This window comes from Cebidichthys violaceus, unplaced genomic scaffold (assembly GCF_023349555.1).
Source record: "Cebidichthys violaceus isolate CVI_PGR_0920_01 unplaced genomic scaffold, fCebVio1.0.p SCAF_2, whole genome shotgun sequence".
Lineage (NCBI taxonomy): Eukaryota > Metazoa > Chordata > Actinopteri > Perciformes > Stichaeidae > Cebidichthys > Cebidichthys violaceus.
The window spans coordinates 13,827,390-13,846,343 of NW_027176372.1; the positions used below are offsets into that span (position 1 = coordinate 13,827,390).

At 42.9% G+C, this 18,954-nt stretch overlaps 2 protein-coding genes across 6 annotated transcripts in view; both read right to left on the reverse strand.

Moving 5' to 3' along the window:
* Positions 1 to 5: 5 nt before the first annotated feature.
* Positions 6 to 9,548, reverse strand: rlim (ring finger protein, LIM domain interacting). Of its 5 annotated transcripts, none has more exons than XM_068714563.1 (4): positions 9,527 to 9,548; positions 8,077 to 8,302; positions 4,087 to 4,200; positions 6 to 3,998 (listed from the first exon to the last, which is right to left on the reverse strand). In XM_068714563.1, exons 2-4 carry the CDS (start codon positions 8,243 to 8,245, stop codon positions 1,849 to 1,851), a joined length of 2,433 nt encoding a protein of 810 aa, XP_068570664.1. In that variant the 5' UTR covers positions 8,246 to 8,302; positions 9,527 to 9,548; the 3' UTR covers positions 6 to 1,848. The 5 variants fall into 5 exon arrangements, with proteins under 5 accessions (XP_068570664.1, XP_068570663.1, XP_068570662.1 ...); XM_068714562.1 differs by lacking the exon at positions 9,527 to 9,548 and adding an exon at positions 9,388 to 9,518; XM_068714561.1 differs by lacking the exon at positions 9,527 to 9,548 and adding an exon at positions 9,388 to 9,518 and having other exon boundaries at positions 8,077 to 8,305.
* Positions 9,549 to 11,272: 1,724 nt separating this feature from the next.
* nexmifb (neurite extension and migration factor b) overlaps positions 11,273 to 18,954 on the reverse strand; it is a 51,314-nt gene continuing 43,632 nt past the window's right edge. The window contains exon 3 of the mRNA XM_068714566.1: positions 11,273 to 18,781. Coding sequence (XP_068570667.1) covers positions 14,568 to 18,781 — 4,214 coding nt within the window. The 3' untranslated portion in view covers positions 11,273 to 14,567. The remainder of the gene's footprint in view (positions 18,782 to 18,954) is intronic.

An 18,954-nucleotide genomic window follows, 5' to 3' on the forward strand; every position in this document is an offset into this window, starting at 1 on the left:
ATGCATTTTGTAGCATAACAACTTGTTTAATTCAGCGGTTAGTTTCATTTAACACCCAGTTAACATACTGCACTGGGTGACACAGAACAAGGCCAAAACTAAAGAATGGCTTAAGAGGGAACATACATTTCATTTACATATTTATGGTATTCAACAATGACAATGTCTTGCATTCAAACTTTTATGTCCCAACAAAGGGAAGTAATAATTGTGGCAAAGACATCAAACAGTGGAACAAGAAACATGACAGGATGGCATTAATAGTGATGCCCTTCTCTTACTTTTAGCCAGTGTTCCTGATCAACAGTGCTATTAAAAACTACTGAACTTCAAAATAAAATAACTTCAACACATTTTAAAAAGGTAATAAGTCTTCATTTAAGATTTTAGGCATTAACAACAGTTTTTAACAATAGCATATATTTATATCATGGTTTGTATTTCCCTACTTTCACTTTAGCATGTATTGCACACGGATATGGAGCATCTGCTCATGGGGCAGGAGGGCACAGTGGGTGAAACTCTTGACTTTCTACTGGAGCCTTACTATAACAGAAGGACAATCGTGTGAATTGGTAAAAGTGTAACCCTCAAACCCTTCGATTAATAACTTAAGTTGTCACGTGTACATTGAGTTGACATTTCATTTGAAGTCAATTTCTGGTCATTTCAATCAATGCCAATACCAATTCATCAATCAATAATTAAAAACAATCCAATATGTTAGTGGAAAAATAAAGAATCAGACCAGTAGATAATAGATGACAGGACGAATGATTGTGAAATCATTGTTGTACAGTAAAAAAGTAAGTATCCTTTGACATTTGGGGGGGAGGCAAGTATATTCAAATTGTTTGACATGTCATGCCTGTTGTAGTAATTTTGAGGTGAGTAAATTCACATGCCAACAACTTCATATCAACCCAATATCGACATTGAATACTACTCAATGGTTTTAATGATCAAGAAAATAAGGATGCTATGATTCCAAAATAATTGGATATTTCGCAAAACTAGCCTGGTTTGATTTGTCTTGCCCTTATGTCTGTACAACAATCTATTTTTCTTTTAAACAATTCATCACACAGAGTTTTCATGGTAAATGCCACCCCAAAACAGCAGTTTTCGATGCTTTCAAATGAACAAAAAAGGGAGAGCACAAGTCACACTGTTAATGGCAAACCAATTTATGTCCTACATCCTTTTGGACACCTCAAACGCTGTGTACACTGATACCACCTATTTGTTCCACAGCAAATTTAGGGATGCTCTGATCGAGAGTAATTGCGGCTAACTCAACCCTAATCTTTATGAGATCATTTACAATTCAAAACCAATTCACTAATACAAAGTATGATTCAAACTTATTTTTACAAGCTTATTTACAGCTAATACTTTGAACTTGTGTAACTAAGAACTGTACCAATACCCAACTTCCGGTATATAAGGCGCCATTTACGAGTTAATACAAAAGAGCAGATGTGCCGCAACTACCTGCAGATGTGCAGCATTTGTAACCAGGGGATTCTTTAAGAGATACCAGTCTGCTTGTGTGCATGGCTTAATGCAATGCAACAGACTGCTTGGTCACTACAAGTTGATTCAAACAGCATGCATTGCTTGTGCCTAACTTTGGACTGCAATAATAAATGTCTTACTAAAGACTGAATATGTCCCGGTGTCACTGTATGGAGCACCCCGAATCAAATCTATAAATTCATAATGATCAAACTCACAAATGGTATGAAGGAAATACATTTCAACAGTGGAGACACATTCAAAGCCTCTTTTGGACTTGGGATATTGGATTACTTAGGTTGAGACAAAAGGCCCGCAGTCTTTATTAAGCTACACCACACTCTCTCGGTTGGCCGATACCAAGACTGCCCTGCGGCAGATGGGGCAAGTGGAGTTTTCAGAGAGCCAGCGGTCAATGCAGTGCACGTGATACTCATGAGAGCAGGGCAGCTTACGTAGCTTGTTACCTTCTGCATATTCTGTTATGCATACACTGCAAGTCTTCAAGGCATCACTCTCACCAAAGTTGCGCATTGAGAGGTTGTCAATCTGCTCTTTGGTCAGCCCTTGGGGCTGGTCCTCGTCGTCATCATTTAGGAGGAAGAAGTGGGCAAGTCGCAGGAAGGGCAGTGAGCTGGGCTCCTCCAGGCTGATAGGTGGTCTAGGTCGAGCCCTGCCCCCAGAGGGAGGCGGAGCAGTGGCAAGGCCCTCATCAATATCAGATTCAGCTGTCCTTGCTCTGACTCCTGCAGCCACAGGTGGTTCATCAACATCAGCAGCAGGAGCAGCAGGAGCAGGAGTAGCATCTGGATTGTTGAGGGCTTCAGCTAGATCTGCAGGTGTACCGGCTCCGCGGTTTGAATCTGAAGAATCAGAGTCTGAATCCATGAGGTAGCCGAGTTCGCCAAAACCAGTCATTATCTGCCTAATCATAGATTGGAGAGCCATTGAGGTTGCCTCTCCCAAACCTGCATCAGAGATTCTTCGGATAGGGATGCGAATAGTGCTGACATAGGTCCTCACACCAGCACGCTCAGAGCGTGAGAAAGTCCTACGAAATCCACCACGCTCACTCTCATAAAGAAATGTGTTGTTTGAGTTCTGGGAGCGCGAGCGGGTTCGGCTAGCAATGCTGTCTCTTTGGCGATATTCGCCGGGACGCACACGGCGCACCTGGAGATCGAGCATAATAGTAGGGGGCCGGCGCCCTGCTGCGCCCGCTTCCCCCCCAGCAGCTTCTCCTTCCTGAGATCCTATATTTTGAGCCTCGGGGACCGTTTCTGCACCAGCCCTAGATGGCTGAACATCACTGTCAGCAGTGCTTTGCCTAGAAAGAACGTGTTGTCGAGTCCGAGAACTGCCCTCCACTTGAGGCACAAGGGGCGCATTGACGGCAGAGTTGATGCCTTGAGAGCCGTGAGCATTATGTAGATTACGAAGACCATCCTGCTGATCCAGGTTGAGAGGGGAGCGGCTCCTAGCTGTACGGGCCCTAGTCCTGCGTGGTTCTGGACTGCGGCTGCGGGCTCTCCTTTGTCCTCTGCGTGGAGAAGGAGAAAGTGGTGGTTGTACCGTTAGCGTGGCAGGTGACCTGGGTGGTTCTTCAAAAATTTCTTGTGAAACAACTTCTTCTAATTCAGGCTCTGGTTCTGGTTCCACTATGACAGCCAATTCCTCTACAACTGGTTCTTCCACCACTTCCGTCTCCATGGGCACCTGTGGTTCAGCAATGGGTCCCTGGGGCTCCGCAATGGTCACCTGGGGCTCCGCAATGGTCATCTGGGGCTCCGCAATGGTCACCTGGGGCTGCGCAATGGTCACCTGGGGCTGCGCAATGGTCACCTGGGGCTGCGCAATGGTCACCTGGGGCTGCGCAATGGTCACCTGGGGCTGCGCAATGGTCACCTGGGGTTCCGCAATGGACACCTGGGGATCCGCAATGGACACCTGGGGATCCGCAATGGACACCTGGGGATCCGCAATGGACACCTGGGGTTCAGCAATGGACACTTGGGGTTCAGCAATGGACACCTGGGGATCCGCAATGGTCACCTGGGGATCCGCAATGGTCACCTGGGGATCCGCAATGGACACCTGGGGATCCGCAATGGACACCTGGGGATCCGCAATGGACACCTGGGGTTCAGCAATGGACACCTGGGGTTCAGCAATGGACACCAGTGGCTCACCATTTGCCACCAGTGGTTCAGCATTTGCCACCACTTCTTGACCCTCTGGAGACTCTTCTTGAGACTCCTGCTCTCCTTCAGCAGCTGCCTGCTGTTCAGCCAGGTTGCGATTCACACTGATTTCCAGGCTGAAGCGAAAATCGCCACTGTTTGGGTTGGTCTGGCTTACGGCCCGCCATGACTGGTTTCCACGATGACCAGTTCTGGTTGTGTTGCCTGTGCGCCTTACTGTGTTCAGCCAGTCTAAGAGACTATCCCCATTGGCAGGATCCTCAGAGTTTTCTGGTGGTTCTGAAAATCAATAGAGGCAACAAGTGACAAATCATATCTGAATTTGACAGTACATCACAGAGTCAGAAAAAAAAAGAGGCAAACTTACCAACTGGATCTTCTACGCTTTCAGTGCTGGGGGCACTAGTACTGTTATTCTGCTGGTCTGGACCATCTTTTATTTGCTGAAGTCTACTAAACAGCTCATCCTCTGTCACCTCTCCTGAAAGACACATTACAAAAGAAAACAGTCTGTTATTGAAAGAGAAAAATGACAATCCACGTATTCCTTGAAGGTTTTATTAAGTGTTTATTACACTTCCTCTTCTCTAGTCCGACCACCAATGTAAGCTGAGAGAAAGCCATTTGTAGATGCTGGGAGGAACTGAAAGATTAACTCCCGGCAATTAGAACAAACATTTTCTGATTTAATGCATAGCGAGAGGAGAAGTCAGCAGGGGGACACAGTGAGTATGTTTAAATCCACAGTAACATTCCACTATTTTTCCAAATATCACAATATTTTGAATTTAATATGGGTCATGTGTATTTCGTTTGGATATTCCAAATTAGGCTTTATTCCAAATGTAGCATTTTCAGATTAAGACGTGGGATATGTTGATTTGAGGAACGGTTATGGATATACAGGGCATGTGGAATATGCATCTCAATTGGGGTTTTTACCGCAGTTTGCGGCACAAGACTGTTCACTTGTACAGTCAGTTCTGTGCTCGTCAGCAAAAGAATAGCTTGAGCAACATGATGGTAGTTGGAAAGGAAGGTAAAATGTAAGTTATTTAAAAGGGCGTAGCCATTGGACATAAATCAACGGCAATATTAGTGGAATTGTCTTTTTCAGGTTTTTTTCAGTTTAGATGAGTCTCTCTAGACTCATAATATATGTAGTGAAAACATGAAGGAATCCCTTTAAATACGTTCTTTTTTTTTTTTTTTTTAACTGAGGACTGATAGAGAGCTTTGTCACATGGTGCAACGACTATCACCTGAAGCTTAATATCAGCAAAACCAATGAGCTTGTTGTGGACTATAAGAGGAGCAGGAGGCCCCCCGTCCTGGTTGTCATCCAAGAAGAGGAAGTGAAGAGGGTGGACTCATACAAGTACTGTGGGGTCCAAATCAATAAAAAACTGGACTGGACTCACAACACCTGGGGAAGGGACAGAGCACACTGTTCTTCCTGAGGAGACTCGGATCCTTCAGTGTATGCTCCTGCAGATCTTCTGTCTTCTAGTAGCCAGTGCTCTGTTCTTCATTGTGGTCTGCTGGGGAGGTGGCATCAAGACCTGGAGGTCAGTGGTCTCAACAAGCTGTTAAGGAAGGCCAGCTAGGTGATGAGGTTGGAACTGAACAGTGTGGAGGCAGTGGCAGCGAAAAGGACGGGGGCCAAAATCAAAGCCATCTTGGATAACCCTTTTCACCCTCTCTGCAACGAGCTGTGGCAGATTGGCAGCTTGTCGCAGACAGAAGGATAAAGGACAAGATCAAAAGCTGTGGGTGTTTCTCAAAGTCAAAGACGGATCCTTCAACGTCTTCAAATCCTGACGAAGGACTGTTCCAATGTCGGAGATCCTTTGAACTCTACAGAGGACTTACTACTTTGTTCGGGGCATTTTCAAGTATGTGTGTGTTGATCCTCTGCATTCCTAAAAACACCCACAATCATATGCGCACAATGCATGTCCTGTCCCCCAATTTGGAAACATTGGAAGAACGCTAGTGGACTTTCAGTTAATTGACCTCAGCAGTCCACCAAAATCTTGTCCTTAACAAATTTGAGACGAGAAATTGCCAATCCAGTTGCTGAATCTTCAGTCATATTAGATTGTAATAGTCTAATATAAAAGTAAAATCGGAAAAGCAACAAACAGACTCATTCAGCGAGCTATTGAACTGAAGCAAGTTCAATACTTGCACTGAAGCAAGCAACGGCAACAATGGACAGCAGGGTAGAGCAAGCATACGGTCACATCTAACTTGGTAAATAAGGGCTTCATTTCAACCAAACCAGAGTGGGTGATTGTTGGAATTGGAAAGACTAAGCTAAACAAGACAGTTTTGATGGGTATTGTTTTGTTTGTCAAGTTTGAATGAAGTGTGTTTTACAATCAGCGAGCTAATGGTGGCATTAAGGAGAGTAGGTTAATTGTATGTTTTGTCCATGTATAAATTATAATAATTGTACAAATCCCTGATAATTTAATGTAATCTTTTAACAGGCCTACATATTTGTAATCTGTGTATATTGTTGTAGAGAATGCAAAATCATTATTCCTACCAGCAAATATAAGTAAGAGTAATATTGAATTATTCAAAATAGTTTATTTACAAAAACATGTACATTTCTTCCGCACACCGGCACACTCGCTAGACCGTTCCAATATGTGTTCTCTGAATGCTAGAAAGGAGTCTTGGCCAGCCTCTGTAGGACCCGACTTGGAAGGACCAGTCCTATCAAGGAAGCATCCTTAACTTTGAGAAACATCCTGGGAGTTGTCCCTCATCCGAGGTGAGAGTCTAAGGATGGAGGTTGTTTGCTGTGCAGATTGTGAAGCCCCTTGAGGCTAATTTTTTGATTTGTAATATAGGGTTATATCTAATTTAACTTGTCTTTGTTATGCTGTGTTCTTGTAGGGCTGAGTTTTTAAGTTCATTGAGAGAAACAGAATACAGAGTCAAATACCTTGTGTGTGTTGACATCCTCGGCCAGTAAAGGGGATTCTGATAGAACACAAAGGTGTGGCCATGACAGTAGACAAAGTTTCAAATGTGGATGTTGCTGCAAAGAAGCTACAAACTCCAAAAATAGATACTTCACCCTGAGAGCACAGAAGCTCTACAAAATCAAGATTAAAACCCAAGATTAGTGTCACCAATTCAGTACCAAAAGTCTCTTTTTACAGTCAAAGCTTCAACTGAGGTTTTCAGATGAGGTCTGTTGTCATATTTCATGACCCTAAAAAAATAATCCTCAAACTAAGTTCTCAATTTAAATAAAGTGATACATCTGATTAAATGAGCCAGTCTTTTTATTGAATTGACTTCCTTTTATGAATATGACTTGTTATTTTTTTTTATTGCTGTTACACATCCCTATTAATAGCCCACAGGGGGGTCCTTTGGATGCAGAAAGTGGGAGAGCAAACTGTTTTTTGACCGCATTCACGATGTTGTTTTATGAAATGATAAATGCAAACAAATATGGATTGAAACAGAATATTTATTTAGAAAATAATTTTGGAAATAATTACATATATCTTTTGACTGTTGAAGTTTACAACTACGCTATTGGAAATGTTTACATCACATGGGTCTGATACAAACCATGAGCAATCCACAGATGCATTCTGGGATGGGCGCTGTCGGGCATGCTTTGAACTCATGGTGTGGGCGGTACCAGAGCAAAATTGGAGCAGGAATTAAGTCGAAAATGCAACTTTTTTTAAATAAGCTCTTTCAGAAATGTGTCAACACGAAAATAACTAAAGTTAATTATTTTTGTACTGTATTGGCCCATAGAACCATTTGGTTTTCTTTGAATACAGCAATAGGACAATACTGAAAATCACTGAATTACTTTAGAACCTGAGATATACAGTGTATATAAAGGTTTTTAGTAAGTGATGAGGTATTAATCTAATTAAAATAATATCTTCATTTAAATTTGTCTAAATCTGTATTGGCACTTTTTTTAAACCTTTTTGTCAGCCAACAGTTTGAAACTTTGAAAGGGAGGAATGTAATTAAATTCAGCTCAGACAAAGCATATAGGAAAGCAGATAAAAGGACAATGGTGATTCAATTGTTAGCTAAAAAGTAACAAAAAAATAAAGTAAAACTAAAATTAAAATGACTGACTCCTATATTACACAGGTGCTTAGTAAAATCCGTAGCTGGACAGGCAATCTGTGATGTGACTTGGTTTCATTGTAATTCACTCTGAATAAATAGAATGTAGTGAGCACCAACACCCACCCCTATCTTTGAGTTACTTTGTATTACACAAATGTCAACATTTTCACCGCCAGAGATTACGGTGACAAGACTAAAGACTATTGTAAATAGATTAAAGGTTTATTACCTGGGGTGCCCAAAAGATTGTTGTCTCTCATGAGACGATAGTCCTCATCACTTAGATTGTTGACAAACTGGTAGAAGGCCTCCTCCCTGTCCAGGCGGTCCAGCTGCCTCCTGCGTTGTGACTCTGGCTGGTCACTGCCACTCTGCTCTAAACTGTCAGACCCTTCCATTGCTTCAGAGGGGAGGGAGGTTGAGGGAATGCTCTCCAATCCTTCAGCAAGATCCAGCTGCTGAAGCAAAAAAAGAATTAAAATTATATGTATAGTTTATTGATTCCAATAAGAATACTCAAATTTAGAATAGGATTGGGCAACAGGAATTTACCACCAAAGGATCATGAAATATATATATATGTATCCACTCTTTAGCTCGTTAGCTAAGATGAATGTAATGTCATCAGTGTATAACCTACCGTCTCTGGTATTACAATCAACCAGGGAAATAGTCATCAAGGGAAAACTCGGCTCGAAATACAGTACACAATGCGACACGCGACAATTTGTAAACCCAGACCCAGTACTATAGTTACCATAAACACAACACTGGCTAGCTGAGCCATTACGTTTATCACAACGTATTCATCCCGAACAAAACAGATACTGTGGCTATTCAATAGCACCTATACATGTGTATACTTTGATGGTTTGTGTATTTCTAAATCCTACAGGAAAGCGATGTGTTTGTCAAAGTCGAGATAAAAACAAAATGGCATCATCTGGTTTAGCTTACGTCCACCAGCTAGCTAGCTAGTAATGTAACTTACGCGGATTCCAACACTGACAACTTCAATCACAATTAGCTATACAAGAGAAAGCACTATGTTTGTAGTACAGGATGAAGGACATAAGGAAACACTGATGAACGGATGAGTGTGTTGCGTTACCATGTGTATCGTCGACTCAAAACAGGCTTCTTAAATGACCAAACAACCCCGGCTGTCTGGAGCTTTCACTACGCTAAAGCTAGTTAGCCTCCATGTCTTACATTAGCTAACGCTAACTTAGCCAGTAACTTCGTGATAAGTGTCCTCAGTTACATTACCTTGACGTAAATACTCATATAGTTGGTGTTAGGAAACACAACGTGGACTTGATATTAGTCTTGTTTATTGTTACTGAGGAAAACACGAGGATTTCCTTAAAAAGACAGTGACGCTACTGTTAGCATCACCACAAGCTAACTTAGCAAGCAACGTCAACCAATGACGTTCACAACCATCTACCAGAGCAAACAAGCTAAAATTAGCTAGCTAATGCAAGTAAAGGTAATCAGGAGAAATACACAGTCTGTCACCAAATGTATGCTAGATTACCTGTTCAATAACGTTCGTAGCAATGTAATCGTACTTCCAAATTATTCTTCTAATATTCTCTCAGAAACGCTCGACTGTTTAGCTAAGTACAATTTCAGGATTCCATTTTCTTTCTTTTAGGAAGGCTACAATGATTTACCGGAAACGGAGTACCCTTTACTCTTTTCCCTGAGTTTAACCTCCCAGGTAGACACAAGCGCCGCAACATCACAGGCTAAAGGGTTTGAGTTTACGTCGGCCAATCGTGGCGACTGAGGCGGGGTGAGTTGTTACGCCTGAAAGACATAACTCAGAGCAAAATAAAATACATTGCCTCTGCGAACAGCAATAGAAAGAGGATGTTTGTGTTGGACAGTGTGGCACTGTTGAGCTGCAGCGTCACGATGCGGTTGTAAAGGGAAATACACTTACCTTCCGCAGAATTCAGCCTAGAAGACAAAGATCTGCAGGCACACGATCGGCTTAAATGGCCAACACGCATAGCATTATTTAAAGGCTTTCAATAGAATTTATCTATCTACTGTTCATAATAATGCATGACATTTATCCCTCAATAGCATCCAATGGCCTTTGTTACATCATAATCATCATAAATTGAAGCAACTAATTTAGGTTATTTTAGTAGTAGGTGTCACTATCGTACTATTGAATCCCATTTTGACTATCTGTTGCTTAGTGTGTTTTAAAACGGTTTCTATTCCCTTGTTAAACAAAGGAAAGAAGGCCCGATAGTGATTTTCATATAGCAATGAAAAAGTGCATTTACTAAAATCCCATGTGACTGTTTTGCATCATTAATACCTTACTCAGTTGTATAGTTGCTAGTGTTGAACAACATGGTGTTGTGCACTCTGTACAAAACACACACAATATAGCATATTGCCCAAGGCAGTGTTGTATGTAGCCCTCATCATTTTTTTCAATATTAACTCACTCAATTCTCAAAAGAAGTGCTTTTTCAGCCAGCGGAGGGAACTGAAAATCCAAAGTTCCATTGATAAATAGGCTGGTCCTGCTATGTTCATCGTGTACTGTAGGTACATCTACAGCAGGGGTCGGCAACCTTTTTGATATAAATAAACAATCACACAAATTGTACTAATGAGATAGTCTATGACTGCCCATGCAGTGTGAGCACGCACTGACGAAACAACTAGGGTCTCATTTAATAACCACAGGTGTATCTGATCCATTGCATAAGACATTCTGTCTTATAATTTGCTTGCTGACTTATTGGCTATGGGTGACTAAAGAACAAAAACAATGTTAATACCACCTGACAATTTTGGAGGCATATATCACAGAATCTGTTATGGTCTGAGACAGTATCTCCAGCTCCAATTAAGCATGCCAGAATGAGTTGCAGTGTGGACCACAGCAGCCCAGCTCAGAGTTATGGATGAGCAGTCACTCTAGCAATGCCTGGCCCTGAGTGCTAATTAGATATGACATTAAAATAACATGAGCCAAAGCCAGGCTTGTGCAGAAATTAAAAAGCCTTGCGTCGAAGAAACGTCCAATATAACAAATAAGGACAGACTAATTGGAGTTACTGAGGTTATAGCTAGACTTTCACAGTTTGTAGAAACAGCACAAAGTGAATATAGGTTCTATTCTTCCCTATTACTATTATTGTAGTATACCACAAAGATGGGGCGGATATTTGCTTAACAGGCATCTCACTTACACTTCACTCCTGACATCTCAATAAACTGTTTGTAATATTAAGTGTTTTCCCAAAACTGCATGCCATAGGGGCAATTGTAATTATTGTTATGGACTGAATTTGTAAGTGTGGAGATTCTATGTTGACTGTTTATACTGTAGTTACTGGCTACAACAACGGGTGGGTGGCAAAAAACACAACCTAACGCTCTTCAGAAAGCAGCATTCAAAATCTTATTTTAATTTGTATATTTACTCCATAAACATTATTACAAAACTCAGCAAGTTACCAATATTACAGTATCACCATACAGGCTTGATCACAAATATTTAAAACCTTTGCAACAGTTACAACAAAACAAAAAACTAAATAATACTCAAATAATTTACATGAAAATCTATAAAACAGCAAATTGTTCACAAATTATATATTTTTTTTCCAGGTTTTCATTTTTTTCTTTGCTTATTTGTGTTTTGCACAGTAACACAACACTCTCACAACAAGATCATGGTCTTATTACAAAACTCCCAACAAAATGTAAATATTTCTAGTTTTCTGTTGATATTCATATTTTGGTTTTTAAAACCAGAAACTTGTCATTGTATATCCTTTCCACTGCCCATAGAGGCGCATAAAAGGTTACTCACACACACAAATACTTCACAGCACTTTCTAAGAAAAATATACACTTACAAAATATGTTACAAATTGGCACACAAAAAATATACAAGATTTTGTAGTGTCAAGAGTTCATTAAGATTCCTTCTGGTAACAACTCTAGACAGTATATATAAAGCTCGGTAATCTTTTAATGAAAAGAGCAAAAGTAATTCCAATCAATGTTAAAGAATCATGAAGTGAATACATCAAACATAACATTATAATATACATTCATAAAGAGGGTTAGGTACCTAATCTATTTTGCATTTATTTTTTGTTAACTCTGGGAAAAAAAAAATGAAAAAGAAAAAAGAAAAGAAAACAATTGTCAGCTTTCTTAGCACCATTAACATGAGGCAGCTCAACAGTGGCACATTTTAAAAACAAAAAGAAGAAAAAATGAAAATAAACTATGAACTCAGAGAAGTACATTCAATTTGACAATAGGCAGAAATGAGAGAAGGCAGACTAAATGGGCTTGAAGCCCATGTGGAGCTTCCCATCAGCAGCTTGTCTTGGTCCTAACCCTGATACACAGGAGAAAAGAAACAAAGGATCATGGCAGAGAGGAGAGAGAAAAGAGACAGAGAAAGATTGATTATGATTCTTGCCATATGCAAGCAATCAATTACTATCACCTCAGAATTACCATATCCAGTGTGACAAGGCCTGTTTTTGAATCAAGCCTGAATTTGACTGCACAATTCCATGCAGTTTCATGTAATTACTGCTGTGTTTAAAAATTAAATTCAACATTCAAAAGAAAGAGAAAATATATGCCTATTGTTTCAGTATATATTTATAAAAGATCATCTTGTAACCAGTTGAAGGGGTTCTGCATTTCCCCTGAAATACATTTACAAATCAAAATAATTTATAACTGATTAAACATGATTGTATGGTTAAATTTAAGGTGGATTTATTTGTGTGCAGTGAGGCAGTGAATAACCCCAAAGTAATTAATATAAATGGCCCAGGAATACACTGGATCAGATAGTACAAATACATTTTCTTTTTCAATGTGTGCCTTTATTTGGCCTTGATTTTCTGGTGACATTATTTCTGCCAAAATATTGACCCATCAAAACTGAAATGACAGTTAAAGACACCATATAAAAGAAAAAAACCTTTAAAAGAAAGAAGTTAAATTAAGACATTATGTGATAGATGAACCAAAAATAATCATATAACAAATACACCAGTGGTGCAACTTATAAAATATGGCAGTGTTAAGAAACAAATTACATGAGAATGTCAAGAAAAATTACTGTTTAAATTACCATTTCAGGTAAGATAGAAGTAAGATTCCCACGTGGAGCTAATGCAAAGACATGCTTTCCTTCATTTACAGGAGTACTGATTCCATTTGTACTAAAAACTGCTTTCACATTCACATTAAATCTAACTGCAAACATGTTATGTCCATTCACCACTGATGCGTGCATCAGAATCTCTATGAGTTATAAACTGCCTTGAATTTCTAGTACAAAACAGCAATCCAGTGAGGCACAGCCCCAACTGATGAATAATTTCCGTGCTTACCCTCAAACATCTGCACTACACTCTCCTTGGTCCAGAGAAAGCTCGTTTGAACATCTCTTTTTTTTATCGTCTTCCTCTACAGTAGCCTTCAGAGCAGATCGCCCCTTTGCCTCTCTTTTGTTGCTTCTCAGTGCCAGGCGATGTTGAGGTAAATTGAATTTGGCAAACAAAGTGGGGGAAACGAGGAGAATTCAGAGTCTTTCTGATTTGGTTTAGTGAGTGGAGGTGTACCACTGCCAGCTGTTGGTGCCTTTCATCAAAGAAGAGAGAAAATTCCCAAATAAAGAATTCCTGTTGTGGCAAGTCTTTGCAAGGAGTCTCCAACCCGAGCAGCCAATACTCCAATGGATAAAAAAGAGGAACAGCCAATATTCACACATATATAAGAGGTCATTTACACAGCATTGTTACTTTTGGCACATTGATTTTAAGATTATAATCATCTTTTTTTGCAAATATTGCATGTCCCTGTACAACAACATTGACAAAAATACTCTGAGGGTGGAGCTTTTATGAATTTGCAAGGCGTAAAAATGTAAATTTAGATAACCAGTTCCTCGAAACTCCAGAGGAAAAAAGAAATGCTTGATAAAAGAAAATGGGGAGTTATTCCAACTTTGAGGGGGTGAAAAAAAGACAAAGTCTGATATGTCATCAATACAAAATGGTCCCATCTTGTGTTTTCAAGATGTCTTGGGCTTAAATAGGGCTCATTAATTGTAGGTTTCCTTCTTGAAATGAGCCAGGCAGTGTATGAAGGACAGCAACAACAGGACATCCATATTCTGCATACAAAAACAGATGAGGAGGAGGGGTGCGTAGATGTCACTCAATGCATTTGTGTATATAGCTACATCTTTAGGGAAAGGGGGAATAAATACATAATTCAGGGGAGCTAGTTCTGCTGAGAAAATACAAAAACAAAGTTCCTCAAAAAGGCGACAGAACTGTTTTCAAGGCTTATTCTTTTTTTCAGACAAAAATAAAACAAAAACGACTATAAGAAGAACAAACGAAGCAGAAACAACAAAAGCAAGAAAAATGCAGCCATGGTCGTTTCAAATCTCAATCAAGCTTGACACAATCACTCAATAGGTAGTTTGCAAAGTACAAGAAGTTTTTCATGCAGATATTAATTTCCTCTTCGGGTGGGGGTTAAAAGGAAGTGGGAGTAGTCAGGGGGAACGTAGTACTCATGCAGCTCTGGCATAGCGTCAGTGTAGGTATGCTTGGAGGGGAGGGCTGAGCAGGTAGTGGGGGGTGGGGGGGGGGGAAGTGAGAAGGGGGTGCAACAGCAGCTGATAACAAAATATTACCTCAGTTTCTCAAACGAGGTCATCAGTGCTATGTCCTTATTTGGGTCTCTCTCCGCTCGCTTCCCCTTCAGTGTCTCAATCCGTGGGAACTTTGCACTGGTCTTGTGGCGGTACAGCTTTTTGTGTGCAGGCCCAGGGTTAATAAAGTTGGGTTTATCAAACATGTTACAGCCAAGAGCTAGTTGAGGGAATAAGGGATGAGAGGGGTTAAATTTGGCCTGGTTCTTTCCTCCCTTTCCCCCTGCCTTTCTGCCTTTCCCAGCCCCCGTTAGCGCGGCTCCTTTTTTCTTCAGGTCGGCCTCTGTGCCTGCCAAGATTTTGAGGGTCTTTAGGTTGAGGCTATTGGCCTCAGAGGGCATGCAGGCCTCAGACATGGGATTCCACAGTGGCTCAATGGAGGCCATCATGAACCTTTGGACCTCAGCCATGCCAGAGACAATGTTGGACAGAATATTGGAGGGCTCCTCGAATTCTCTCTGGTCGTCCCCAACTAGGCTATTGCTCTCTGACCAACCGGTGCCAGACCAGTCTCCAGTACTGCTACTGTCAGTCATGCCTGTGCCACAACCACCTGCCTGGTTCTTTGCTGCCTTACCCTCCAACATGGCCTTTATCTTTTTGGTGGAACGCGAGTTCTGTTTGGGGGTCTTGATCTTTTCTGACTTCGGAGCTCTAGGAGCCCGGACTTTCTTAGGGCTCTGTCCTGTGGCTGTCTGTTTGCAATTGCCTTTCCTCTTTGACTTAATGCTTTTCGCACTAGCCAGCATCTCCCCAGTCTGTTCATCAAATTCGGTAACTCCCAGCTCTTTTTTATCTAAACGTAACACATCCTGACTGCTGAAGTTGTGCAGCGGAAATTGGCTGTCTTCCACTGTGTATGCACTTGCTGTGTGCTCTTGTTGCTGCATAACGTCACAGTTCCACTTTACCTCCCTGTTGCAGTCCATAGTCATGTCATTCACATCCTGGTATTCTCCAACATTCCCTGCCATCTTCATATCACGCCCCACCACCTGGGGGGACAGGTTAGGGGTCTCAGGAGGGGAGAGCTCTGACAGTGACGAGTGTCTAAACTTGTCGGGGGTGAAGTTGGAGATGTCCAGCAGGTCCGAGGACTCCCTGAGTGGTGTAAGGGCGTCCACACTCTGCTGAATCACCACTTTAGGACTGCAATGAGCTAAGAAGCTGTCTCGGCCCTCCTCCTCACCCTCTCGCTCACAAGACTTGATACTGAGGGAGCTGTAATTGCTGGAGGAGGCTGACAGAGAGCCCACTGAGTCATAGCTGATGAGCCTGCCATTGTCTGTGCACAGGGACCCTCTCTGGTATTGCACCTGGCCCTCCACACAAGCAGACTGACATACTTGCAGATCTGCCCCGGGCTGCAGCCCTGCCTCAGTCAGGTAGCTCTTCTCATAAAGTAGCCTGTCAGCCTCAGGGCTCAGCTGGCTGTAGTTAGACACTGGCAGGCTGTCATTCAGGGGCACAGCAGCTGGAAAGTTGTTGGGTAAAATGGGAGTCTCAGGGGTCTCAGGTCCAAAGCTCTGGCTGTGACTTGCACAGAGCTGCGGGTGCCACATCTGGGGGAAGTTGGGGCAGTTCTGGGGAGACTGCTGGAGCTCTGACTCGGAGGGAGGCGAGAGGACGCAGCTCTGAGCGAGCTGCAGAGAAGAAAACTGTTTCTCCTCTAGGGAGAGCCCCAGAGGATACCTCTGCCTAGAGGGCTGCTGGGGGAAATAAGAGATAGCTGCTCCACCGGAGGAGTCTGTAGCATCTAACAGGGTCTGCAGGTAGCCCCCCGGGATAACAGGGACACCCGACTCCACCGCCTCTGTGGGGGGAACTTTGTCAGGAGAGCAGGCAGACGACACGAAGGGGAATTTCTCCTCAGATGTGTGAGCGTTGGTGGTATTGTCAGAGAGATGGGGTTTGACTGCAGTTGAGCTAATGCCTGCCTCCTCTAACCCAGCAGCAGGGTCCCCAATCTGTGCCGCAGCGACACAGGCATCCGTTTCATTTGTCACGCTCCTCCCCTCCTCTCCTTCTGCCTCTTTCATTTTCTTGCTCCTCAGCCTGGCTTCGCTTTTGAATTTCCTTATCCTGACTGTTTTATTTCCTCCCAATCTCCTCCCCTCCCTTTCCTCTCTCTCCTGGGAGCGACTCTTGGCTGTGACTGCGTGCGTGATGGAGTTTGTGTCTAATGTGACTGGGAGGCCTGGGGCTGCTATTATTCCCCCTACCGTGGGGGTGGCCTCTTCTTTAGTTACACCTCCCTGGCCCCGATCAGAGAGAGGGGAACACTGTACTGTCGCTGATTGCTCCACAGCGTGAATCCTCTGAACCTTAAGCCTGTTTGCAATCTTGTATTTTCTTTTGGGATGACTAGAATTAAAAGGGCGATGATGGCGTCCGTTTAGATGAAAACCACGTTGTTGTTTATCTCTGGCAGCCAGCTTAAGCTGCTCCTGTCGCTCTCTTTGCTTCTCCTGCCAGAAATCCTTCAGAGGAGCCAGTGTCTCATATTTGCTTACTGTGTCGGTGTTTAAGCTCACAGTAGCATCCACAGGGTCCAACTTGCCCAGTTTCACTGACATGAGTCTCTCCCCTTTAAACCTGTTGATGATGATGTACTTAATGACCACTGGCGGCTCTTTACGACAGGATTTTCGACGTTTTTTGGGGCACCAGTCTACATCCTCCTCCTCTTTTTGACCAGACGGAGCTTTCTCTTTTTTCTCTGCATTCTTCTCACTCTCAAGCGAGTCAACGTCATATAAGTAATCGTCACTGTATCGAACCTTTCTCTTGGAGCGCAAACCATAGTTGAGGGGGTTAGAGGGGCTGAGCAATCTCTTTGAGTGGCCCTTCTTAAGCTTGCCCTCCTGCAGGGTGTCTGAGGAGGAGCCAGTGCAGGAGCTGTCATCACTAAACTCGCCTGACTCCTCTGTGGAATTGAAGTCCATTAGGTAGTTGACTTTGGGAGTTGACATGGGTGAGCCTTGGGAACCATCAAGGGGACTCCTACCACTGCAGTCCCCAGCCTTTCCTTCCTGTCCTGTCTCAAGAATGAGTTCATCAGATTTGAGCTGAAGCTCCTCAGCACTCCTCCTTAAGACTCCAGCTCCTTCCTCTTTCTTGGCACAGTTGGCCAGGACACTAGGGAAGAAGTTGAACTGCGTCTCCTCCTGGAGGACATTTGTCTTTTCCCTCATGTTGTCCTGGAAAGACTCGTAGCGAATCTTCAGCGAACAGACATCACTGCTTAAAGTGGAATCATCGTCTTCATCGTCAAATAGATTGTCAACGTCTTCCTCAGAGAAGAGGTTGACTGACAGTTCATTCTTAGAACAAAGGTCCAGCAGTTCCATCTTACTCTCACTGATAAAGGATTCAAAGTAGCCCCAGTCCTGACCGGCGTTAGCCAGCAGAACCTCCTCTCCGCTCACTTTGTCCAATAACAGTCCCTCATACAAGTTCTTAGCTGTTGCATCATCTTCTGGGTCATCACAGTCCTCTGTTGTTTTGTTCCCATCAACTCTCTTACCCTCACCTGGGGCTTTCGGCAGAGGAAAGCTAAGTAGCTGGTCAGAGAGGAGCTGTTCTCCAAAGTGACTCACTGCCTCCCCCGCATGGCTCAGGCACTGGATGCTGATGTTGTTGATGTCAGAGAAGTCCTCTCTGCTCACATCGCCTATCCTAACACTTAGCCCAGTCTCTGTGTCAGGGTTGGTGTTAGGGTCATGGGGCGGGTTCTGGATGGAATTAGGGTCAGTGGCATCACGGGTCTCAATGAAGCAGCCAAGGCAAGTGCGGGTAGGCTGAAGAAGACACTCCTCTGTCAGGGCAGACACAGTGGCAGGCTCCATCATTGTAGCTGACAGAGGGAGGGCAGCAGGCAGCAGAAGGGAAGTCTTCTGAGTGTCTCCTGTTGGGCCCCAGGAGCTTACAGCTGGGGTGGGAAGTGGTGTGGGAGTGTGGTGAAGCTGAGAGACTACAGTTGGAGCATCATCAGAAGTAGGGCAGGGGGCCTCTGTCAGGCCCAGAGAAGAGTCAGTGCCAAGGGGCAGGGAGAGTGTTGGTGATGTAGGCGTGGTCCTCTGGTGTTTTGGGCAGGCCTGTTGTGAAGTCTCTGCGGCAGGAAGAGGTGAGGATGGAGGGAGAGCAGCATCAACGATGCCGCAAAGACTCAGATGACTTTCCTCACATATCCCTGCAGGGAAAAAAAGACAATATTTCAGATCTTTCAACTCTTTAAACTGTAATATATTCTAAGGTTAAATTACATTGTTTTTGTTCTGTAGTTATGCTGACATTTGTTCCAGGCTGCTGAAATGCAATTAGTGTCAATTAACCACCTAGAGCTCAAAATGTCATTTTGTGATG

Coding starts and splice junctions, on each gene's coding strand:
- rlim (XM_068714559.1), bottom strand. Junction 4,201..8,076: donor CAATCTTTTGGGCACCCCAG/GTAATAAACCTT, acceptor TGTGTCTTTCAG/GAGAGGTGACAGAGGATGAG. Junction 3,999..4,086: donor AAGCGTAGAAGATCCAGTTG/GTAAGTTTGCCT, acceptor ATTGATTTTCAG/AACCACCAGAAAACTCTGAG.